This window comes from Neodiprion pinetum, chromosome 2, assembly GCF_021155775.2.
Source record: "Neodiprion pinetum isolate iyNeoPine1 chromosome 2, iyNeoPine1.2, whole genome shotgun sequence".
Taxonomy (NCBI): domain Eukaryota; kingdom Metazoa; phylum Arthropoda; class Insecta; order Hymenoptera; family Diprionidae; genus Neodiprion; species Neodiprion pinetum.
This window is the reverse complement of record NC_060233.1, coordinates 15,533,805-15,544,214: the sequence shown is the minus strand read 5'-3', so window position 1 is coordinate 15,544,214 and position 10,410 is coordinate 15,533,805. Positions and strand designations below refer to the sequence as shown.

The window sequence follows — 10,410 nt, the reverse complement described above, 5'->3', positions numbered from 1 at the left end:
GGCATAATCTATCTAAAATCAAGACTTGTACGAGTAAATATTGTTCACTCCTTATATTAGTTTCTCACCAAAATATATTTTCTCAATTCATATACTACATTTTTAATATTTTATATTTATACACTGCTAATAGCTTGCTGAAACGAATCGATCGAATAGATATTGAAAAACGAACACCGAAATCTAAGCCTAATCATCAACAGATATTTAAAAGAGAATATACAAATATAATATATTTCGAACGTATTATCAACCTGTCAATTATTCTTTCATTGGTGATCGAATTTTTGCAACGTGAAATACTTGTTAATTTTTTAACTCTTCGTTATTTCATTCGAGTTCGCACAGCACGCAAATCACCCAAATAACTAATAGGTTACATCATCAAACGGCATAAGCAATAATTTGTAATAAATTCTTGTAAAAATTGCTTCGTTCATAAGTGCTACAAATCGAAAGCCACTGTCGTCAGCAAAACTCAGTGACAATCTTGTAAACCTCACGACTCTTATTGTAGGAAATGTCTAATTTCACTCTGTCGCGGTTTGCGCTCCATGAATTTTCTTTGTCTCGGTCAAGTCCGTCGTTGAATTCCACGCAAGGATCAAAATTGACCTAATCACGTTCTCTCCTTGATTCGTAGTTTGATTGGATCAGCCGCCTTCAGTATCACATCCGATTTCAACTTGATATCGGCTATTGGTGTGATTTTATCTTTCTTGATGATATATCTGCGAAGAATCGTTGCTAAAACAGTCTTCATTTCCATCATAGCGAATCTCGAACCTGAAATTTGCGAACAATCAATTTCAGCTGCAGCTAATCGCGATGGCTTTAAGCCGAGGGACACACAACTCATCGATTTATGTATACATCAGTTTTTAACATTCCACGATTTTAAAGATTTCATATATGTTAATAGGTTTCGTGCAATTTCAGACAATATTGAAAGATTCGACGAAATTTTAATACATTTCTCAAGATCTCAATAAAGTTCAAGCATTCAAAATAATTGCATAAAATTTCATTCGTGCTGGGTATCAAATTTCACAGGTTTCACAGGCCTTCTATGTGAATCAAACGCTTGTAATCAGTTTGAATTTTACCATTTTAATATCAATGTATACAATTTCCAAGTGAATTCTACTCACCTATGCAATTTCGTGGCCCTGCACTGAACGGAAGATAAACGCAAGAATGTCGTTTGGCGATTTCTTGAGGCAAAAATCGGTCCGGATCAAACACGAACGGGTCAGGCCAGAATTCTTCGCTCCTATGCATTTTTATAATGTCTATACCGACTATGCTTCCTTTCGGTAATGTGTATTCACCTTAAAAATCGATTTCATATACATTAACGAACGAATCGGAGATGAGCTTTGCAAAAATTTTTTTGTCCTACGTAAGCGTAAAACGAGATTTGACACCCGCAAAACGGACCGTAAAATCCTATTTATTCCCGAGTTCATCAAATATCCGGCCACATTTCCCGCAAATAATTCTTGCAGTTTTCTCTATTTCTTTTTGTATTAATCGCTGACAGTTTGGAAGGGGGGGGCAGGGGGGGGGGGGCAGTGGTTGAAATTCAAAAAGTTGATAAAACCGGCCATATGTATTTTTATAAACTTTCAATGATATTCTAGCTTTCAAACTGATAAAATGATCACATTTACGCATGAATAATAGTATATTATGTAACAAGGGAATAAAGTCGACTTTTACTCCTGTGTTACATATAGGACTTTATTTCTGTCTTAACTCTGGCAGCAATGTTTATTTGAAAACTAGGACCTTTAAATTGGTCTCATATATTCCGCAAATGCGTTTTAGGGAAAAAATATGACACTTTCGTCTCGCTTTTGGGATCAAAAAAGTTAACTTTATGGTTGTGTCTGGAATAAAAGGATTATAATGATTTTTGATAAAAAATTATGAAAGTATTCTACAAAATCGTAACATTTCGATGAATAAAGTTGAAATTTATTACATTCCTTGAAATTTTATCAAAGAATGAATGACCCATGAGAATAGATATTGATATTACATGATTTTGCAATATTCAATGACACGTTCTCTTTATTTAATAACATATCAGATAGATGCGTTTTTGTTTTAAGACCTCGGTGAGCTTTGCCCCCTACACCCCCAACAGGGCCCGGCAACCTTGGACCCGCTTCCTCGAGACAGTTCTTGTCATTACTAATTGTATAAATTTTTGAGAATCTATTTTTCCATTATTAGTCTTACGTTCTCAATTTTACACCCAATATTGCGAAAGATATATCGAGTCCCTATTATCAGGTCAATAATGTGGTCAGAATTGAGTCGGAAATGAAGTCTTACATGTAACTCAAGAATAAAAGTCGATTATTCAATTGGGTGATTAATGCCCTGGCTTCGCTCGGGTAGTAAACCCGCCCGCGGGAATAATCTCCAACTTTATTCCCTTGTTACATAATGTACGATCTACGCTTACCTAGGTCTAAAAATATTGTTCGCATGACGAGCCAAACGATTTACACCCTCGTGCAATCACGCCAAGCACTCGAATGTAAATCGTCAGGCCCCAGTTACGAAAACTACTGTTAACAAAATTTTCCTACCGACATCAAAATCTTCCGTAACTGCTCGGGACACCGTAGCGGCAATTGGAAATACGCGCATCGTTTCCTTTATCACACGCTCCAAGTATCCCATACGTGACAAATCCTCGTGGGTCACGCAGCGCTCTTCGACTTTGCTACTTCCGTATATTTCCTCGAGTTCGCGGTAAGCTTTTTCCTTAATACGGATCATATGTATCAATAGTCAGAGTGTGTCGACTTTTATTCATCGTTTAATTGAAAATTAACAGAGTAGCATGACACACCTGCACATCCGGATGAGAAGCCAGCATCAACAAGACCGAACAGATCATATTCGACGTTGTGTCGTGTCCCTGAAAAATCACCGAAATGACAAGTTATGTTTTTCGAAAATTTTTAACTCCGTTGAGAAAAACTCAACCGAAAGACAATCTTTTACTTTTTGATCATGCGATCCCTTTTCTGTTTTCTTCATTTATTTTCCTCTTTAAAATGTGAACATGACCTAGAAGAATCGAAGTCAACGAAATCGTTCAATAACTCAAACTCCGTTCTCCCGAGTTTGCATATTTTTACCTACCGCAACAATCATCGTGTCTACTTCTTCACGTAATTCTTGATCGGTGAATTTCATCTGGTTGTCAGTCAACTCCATTAGCAGATCCAAATAAGCTTTTCTTCGGGGTGGCAGTGAATCGTCTAGGGATCAATATTTATTTTATATTGATGCGAATAGTATTACATTCCGTCAACTATCGAAGAAATGTTTTTCTCTTATTGCAATATTTCAAAAAAGCTACATTTCGACGAATTCTAAATCCTGCATGAAAAATATTTTTGACGATCACCCCTTGCAGATGTAACTAAAATTAATAATAATATTGAATCGCACAGGAATTCTTGAATTAACAAAATAGATTTTACTGGAGTCCAATCACTTGAATCTAGGCTCCCTTATTTGTTCCACATACGATAACTTCGATACAACAATTTTGATTTAGTTAGTTTGGCCAAATGATTAAGTCAAGCAAATTCCTTGATTCAACAAAAGCCTTTCTTGTTGCGATTGAGTGAAGTATTGATTAGCGTGAACCTTTTGATGTGTTTCCGAAATTGAGTCAACTAAATATCATCCCATTTGAAGTTTATGTACCTATTGTTCCTCCAAGTCACATGTCCGTTAACAGAAACAATTAGGAATTTTAAATTAAATAAGTACATGAATTTAGCCAACAAAAAATTTACATCGATTGAATGCCATAATTTGTTGATCTAACCGGAGCTTGTTCGGCGTAACTGGATGAATCAGTTGCACTAATTTGCTTACTAAAATAAATATCACATGCTTTGAAACAAGTAGAGATAGTCATCGTAAACATCGGTATACTAGTACTATAAACGGCCACTAGGCGGTGAACTCTCTCGCTGCGGAAATAGCTTCAGATATATTTATAAAATCGGGTATTCTGCTAGGAAGTCAGGTTCGGATAACGTGAATCAAATTTGTCATCAGACCTATTATAAACGAAGAAAGCACAATACTAAGTGGTGAATAATCGGAATTGAAATTGACGGTCAATAAACAAAACTATTGACACTTGTTGCGTATGGACTTATGCATATACAACAATAAGTTTTCGGGTTTTATTCTTTGAATAACGGGTAACTCCCACAAAATTTGGCGACAACAGAATTATAAATGATATCGTTCGAAAAATAAATCTTGTTCGTTTAAATAACTCTAATATTCAGTCAATGCAAAAGATTTTTGTAGCAACAAATTTTATTACCCGAATCAACCATTGAACGCTTGACCTAACAAAACATGAATTGAAACAAGCTCGGTTTCTTTTGATGCAAAAATTTCATATTTCCACAATAAAATGACCCAAGTACGTTCAATCAAATTTTTAGTCATTTCACTCACTCATTTTCTTGATACAAAATTTAAATTGTCGCAAGGAACTCGCGCCGTGTTATTTTGAATAAATTGACAGTCAGCATGGATCATTCAAAGGCTTGATTCAGTTTTATATTAAGTTTTCACAAGTATTTCGTCCGACAAAAGCATTTCGTTGACTTAAGTATATATTGTATTTGCCATATTGGACTATAGCATTTAGCTGATTCAAACGAATATCACTTGACTCGAATAATCATTTCCTTCCGTGTACCTTTGCAAAGCAGTACGGGCAACTTTTTGTGAAAAGTTTGAGACATTCTAGGCATGTAACGCGATCTTGAAGTGCTTGACAGTATTCTACGATTTTTTAATAAGCACTGAAATCGAGCATCGCAGATTTTTCGCGCAGTGATATGTGAATAATTAATTTATCAACTAACTCTGAATTTCAACTAAGTGTCTCACTCACTCACCCTCGTCATATTTATGATCAGTCGTAGCATCCCGATTATCACGTTTTCTCAGCAAAGCTTCTTTCTTCCTACGGATCACCTAAAGTAAATGCCGAAAATATGTCACACGTGATTTCAATTCTATGCGGAATTATTTTACAATAGCATTCATCTGTTATCACCAGTAACTGCGATCGAATGATGTTTTTCTCAACTTTTTCTACTCACGTTATTAGTAAAATCATGTAAGACGTTTAAACATTTTTTTTGTTCTCTACCAAGTCGAGTACGGTAGAAGATCGCATCATACTGCAGCCACGCTTTGAAAACTCTTTGATAGATAATTGCAAACGTTCTGAAAATCAATACGGTATTGAAATATGCGCATATTGTGTAAAACAAAAAAAGTCGTGTACAAATATTACATCAATGGTGAAAATATGTCAGTTGAGAATCTGAGTTGAATCATTTTTTTCACCTGAAATAAGAACTTATTTACACTCGGGAATTTTTTTTAACAATTCTTGCACTCATCTGTCTAAATTTCGTTAGTCAAATAAAATATTTGCATTCACGATATCCAGTACGTTTAAGAAAATAATAACACACTGAAAAACGATCTATAAATAGTGTGGACATTTTTGTTGAAAAAAAAAACCTCAGGTTTTTTATCTACCAACTTTTCAACTGTTTCTATGTAATCACCGCTGTTGTTACTCTGGGCTCCCATGCTTACGCCCATAGCAGTTTCTGGAAGAAAATTATGATTAGTATGAATTTATCAACCGCACTAATAAAGTCGAAGCTCACAAGTAAAAACATTTCTCTGTACCGCAAATTATGTCCATTGCACACAGCGATACGTATTTGAAAATGACGAATTCACCTCCATTTAATTCGGTCTCCATTTTTTTTACCATTATACTTGATTGGGCCGCAAAAACGCTTACAAATGATTCGAGAATTTTCAAATTAAACGTTGGCCCGATGAGTTTCCGATGAATGCGCCATATTGCCGCTGAAATAGAGAAGTCATGATTTTCTACGACTGCAAGGCGGCTTCAGTTTTGGAATAGTGAATTTGAAAATATTTATACACCTTAAATGCCAAGTGCAAAGACTTACTGGGAGCTGTGAACAAACCGTTTCCTAGCCACGGCCGAAAGAATCGATACAGTGGCGATTTCTCGATGGTTTTGTCACTGCCAACTATTTTCTGTAAGACGAGGTACTTCTTAATGATCAAATTTTCTTAGCAGCACAGCTCCCATTACCGCAGAAATGATGTTACAGTATTTGTATGTTGCAATTGCGACTGCAGTGTTTTCATTTTATGACATTTAGTTCATATTATAGTGCTACTCGAATTACAAGTAGGTATGTCGAAAAGAGTCGACATCAAAATGTGTTTCTAGAATACTTCAAACCTTGCAAAGTTATAATACCGTACAAGCTACAATGTATCTTGAGCAGGTCTTGAAAAGTTAGGTTGTTATAATAAACAATAAATCTAAAATATTACAAATTTTGGAAAATTACGTCGTTGCAATGCTTCTGCAATATTGTGCGCTGTGTGGATAGAGATACTTATTAGTCGGTAGATGATTACTTTGACATCTTCGGGATGAGAGACCATAATCAGCAATTCTGGTCCGAGCCAAATTCGATAGGGCGAAGGATACGAATCTGAGAGATCAATCAACTTCTGCACTATTTCTGCTTTCCCATATGGAGAAAAATAAATAAATATTAGAGTGTGAGATAGAGGAAAACTTGAGGATTGTTGCCTTTCATATTGTAATCCGATCTTAGCTCATCCCACCTCCGTTATTTCCGATAAAATGATGCGCATTTCCAACGATTGGAATCGTCGGAGGACCACGAAATTTTGAAGCCTTTATGTACAGCTTAAGTCGCCTCAGATGGTACGTCAATATGCAAATTAATCCAGTGATAAATAGAGCTTCAGCGATGAAACAGCCAACAGTTAAATCAGCCATTGTTTGGGTCGAGTCTTTAGGTCTGGAAATCATTAACCATCACTCAACTGTGCGAATGAATGATTTATAAACGTAGCTATTACTTTTTTATATAAAATAACGAAGACTCGGGGTCTTATCATTTTTCTCGACATGGAAACCTAATTCTAACAAAAGTGTGTAAGAATAAACCGTAAAAAAGGTAATAAATATTCAAGGAAATCATCCTCTTATTATAACTGGCAAATTTCCTCAAAAACTAGAAACTTCAAATCGGAAATCACAGGCACTCGATTCAGTACAATTGAAAATCAGACCGATCTATATCAGTGATCTATACACGCAATGACTAATTGCCGCGGTTGGATAATTATTATCAGTCAACCTTCGACACACGTAATTATGCAATTATTTTCTACGTAATTGTGCAATAATCATACAGGCAATTGTGGGAAACAATATTTTTCATCATATCTCTATTTTTGTCTACCCGCTGATTGATTTGTCGTGCTGGAGATCCCGTGAGTTAAACATCAGGTTCACGTCTCATTAGTATTAATGCGGTACTAGTTGTCTACTGATTATTTCTGCATTCTGACACGCACTGCAATTCACTTGTAACGCAACACGCAAACGCGACGAATAACGTCATTCGAAGGAAGATTCATTTTCATCCCACATTTCCGAATGCGATCAAGAAAAAGCTTTAGCCTCGAATAATAAAAAAAATGTCGAATAAAAGTCACCAGACTTTTGTTAACTTTGAAATAAATATGGATCGTTACGTGTATTTCTTCAACTATTATTCTTACTTTTATTTTTACAGTAACTGATTTATCGACTTGCATGAAAACTGACGAAACTACGTAAAGAAAATATTTTATACTCTATTTCAATTCCGATCAAGTTAGGTTTTCGTGAACCAAAAATGTTCGAGTTTGCCCCAGGTTTCAAAATATCTAATTACTTATTTAGCCGATTGCACTGAGTGCATAAATTCGTCGAATGATTTTCGCGCGATTTCGCGATGTTCGCATATTGCACATGCTTCGCTGCAAATTTCCACTCACTTGTCGTCCGTGTTCATGACCAGACGAGAGGCTTCGCATAACTGCATGTCTGCCAAGTGCACGGTCTTACATACAGCTCCGGAAACTAGTAGGGTGGGGAATGACTCAGATAATGAGGCAGAACCGTGGTTCTCGTCTTCGCCGTCTGCAGCGCTGCCCCCTCGGGGTGAGTCAATCATAAATCAGATCCGAACAGCTGATTTTTCGGAATCAACAATCCTGAATAACACTCAGAAATGAAGAAAGATGCGAATAAAAAATGATTGAGATGTTTACTAGCATTCCATGGCGGGCGTGATAATTGTTTTATTTCAACGGGATCCTCAAATGTTTAAGTCAATAAAATCCATAAACATCAAGCGAGGGCTCACAACTTTTGAGACAGTTTGAGATCTTGTGCAGATGATCCACCGTTTACACACTTTACACTGAATTATGAACTGTCAAAAACTTCGATGAGCAGGTTATCTTATCGGTATATATCTATATCTATCATACCCCGGGCCAATGGCGCCCCTAGCGGATAGATAGGAAACAAGACCGTGTGCCTCTCTAACGGTGACACCCCCTATCACTCAAAACTGCCGGAGTTACCAGACCTGTATGTAAGACCGTGGTCCAGTATATCCAATAAACACCAAGGTCTGGAAGTTGCCTTTAAGATGTCTGTTTTCAGATAACTTACCGACACGACTAGAAGTCGACCTGCAGATGACTTAGCTAACCCTAGAAATTATCTTGTACAAGTTGTCTAGAAGTCAGCCGATCAAGACAACTGCTAGTTTTCTTTTCTTGTTTACAACACATGTTGACGCAATGTTAACGGTAGTTGTCCATGGTACGCATGTCAGACTGTCAGCAACACGCGCTAAAAAATTAAACATAAATATCACTTATTTCGGTAAATAATCATTATATATGAATATATTTTTCATTGAAAACAAATATCCAAGACATACGTTTCAATGTTGTCTCAAGTATATAATGTAATAATGTAATATCGTGATCATAATTAACAATGTAACGAGTCGCAGAAGATTTTTGCATAAACTGTCAGAAATATAGCAAAAGAGACAGCTTGCTGCCATCTTATAGCAAGACTCAGTGAAAAAGTCGAGAGGAAAAGATTTCCAATCAGCATTTTCCAAGCTCAGAAGCGATATAAAGATTGGCTTCGACGCCCTGGAGACCGCATCCGCACTGAGGAAAGAAAATATCAAATAGAAATAAGACAGAGGTAAAAAAGGAAAACCGAGAATTAGTCAGAATTAAGGTAAGTAATATTTAATATGAGGCTGTAAACGTACATACACTGAAACTCATGTTAAGTTTTAAAACAGACGACAAATGTGCTCATATATTATAAGTCTTCAGTATTGCTACAGCATACAAATTATCATTAGAAAGATGTATATTTTAAATGTTTGAAGGTACAAAAGCTTTATATTATGATTAAGTATGAAAAACTATTGAACTTTATATTTAAACATAGTATTGTTCCGTTCATTATAAACTTCAAATTAATATTTATGATTTTATTGTGTAATAGGCTCCAAGTTATGGTAAACGGTGTGAAAAACTTAATGTTTTTATAAACAGATAAGAAATATCGGTTTTATTTTATTATTGATCACAAGAGAACAAAATATGATTTGATTGTATCGTTCAGCTCGAAGTTGTTTTGTATAAATATAAATACTTGGAAATTTTGTAATCACAGCTAAGAAATATCGTCTGTCATTATTATAAAAACGCATTCGAATAAAATATTCTACATCTTACTAAACATATATTACACATTTTGCTATGTAATAAAGATAAACACATATGTTGACATATAATATAAATATACACACGCGTTTAACACCTCAAAATTTAAGAACAACGTCCAGTTACCCGCGTAAAAAACATTCAGGTTACTCCAAGGTGTCTTTTTCAATCACAACAAGACGTCTAAACATTGACTATCAGCTGTTTCGAAAAGTCATCTCTGAACCATTCTAGAGGCAAGAAAAAAGACAACATATAGATGGACATTCGTTGACTATACATTGCCTACAAGTTGTCGGTTTGGCTCAATTTTTGTCTACGAACGTCATCTGAGAGACAACCACCAGACGACCTTGCGTTTACTGGAATATTAATGCAACAATTTTTTTTTTGGACAAAAACGCGATTGTTTTTCTGCATCTTGCTGTTTCGCAATATTCCTTCTCGTTGCATAACCTTCACACGAACCCGTGACTCATTGACAACGAATCACTTCTGTTGCAGGTCGTTTATTAGAAGCAATCTGCTGATTCACGCAGCTGCAATTATTGTATTATATTCGCAATGAACGGGTACGACTGTTTTAATTTTTACTTTTTTCATAGAATATTTTCACCTCATGTAGTCGAAAATTTATGCGATTTTTTGCAA

The 10,410-nt window shown here is 35.7% G+C and overlaps 1 protein-coding gene across 8 annotated transcripts; it reads right to left on the bottom strand.

Annotated features, from left to right (window-relative positions):
• Positions 1 to 51: 51 nt before the first annotated feature.
• LOC124212148 (cytochrome P450 4C1-like) lies at positions 52 to 8,130 on the bottom strand. 8 transcript variants are annotated; one of them, XM_046611928.2, is made up of 13 exons: positions 7,990 to 8,130; positions 6,763 to 6,962; positions 6,550 to 6,656; positions 6,066 to 6,156; positions 5,773 to 5,958; positions 5,621 to 5,690; positions 5,169 to 5,295; positions 4,962 to 5,040; positions 3,166 to 3,284; positions 2,870 to 2,938; positions 2,604 to 2,781; positions 1,152 to 1,331; positions 52 to 786 (listed from the first exon to the last, which is right to left on the bottom strand). In XM_046611928.2, exons 1-13 carry the CDS (start codon positions 8,034 to 8,036, stop codon positions 620 to 622), a joined length of 1,620 nt encoding a protein of 539 aa, XP_046467884.2. In that variant the 5' UTR covers positions 8,037 to 8,130; the 3' UTR covers positions 52 to 619. The 8 variants fall into 8 exon arrangements, with proteins under 8 accessions (XP_046467884.2, XP_046467888.1, XP_046467886.1 ...); XM_046611932.2 differs by having other exon boundaries at positions 7,887 to 8,003; XM_046611930.2 differs by lacking the exon at positions 7,990 to 8,130 and adding an exon at positions 7,410 to 7,858.
• Between the last annotated feature and the right edge of the window lie 2,280 nt (positions 8,131 to 10,410).

Coding starts and splice junctions, on each gene's coding strand:
- LOC124212148 (XM_046611928.2), bottom strand. CDS start 8,036: ATGCAGTTATGCGAAGCCTCTCGTCTGGTCATGAACACGGACGACAA. Junction 6,657..6,762: donor TTTTATCGGAAATAACGGAG/GTGGGATGAGCT, acceptor ATGGGAAAGCAG/AAATAGTGCAGAAGTTGATT. Junction 2,782..2,869: donor CTTCTCATCCGGATGTGCAG/GTGTGTCATGCT, acceptor ATCCGTATTAAG/GAAAAAGCTTACCGCGAACT.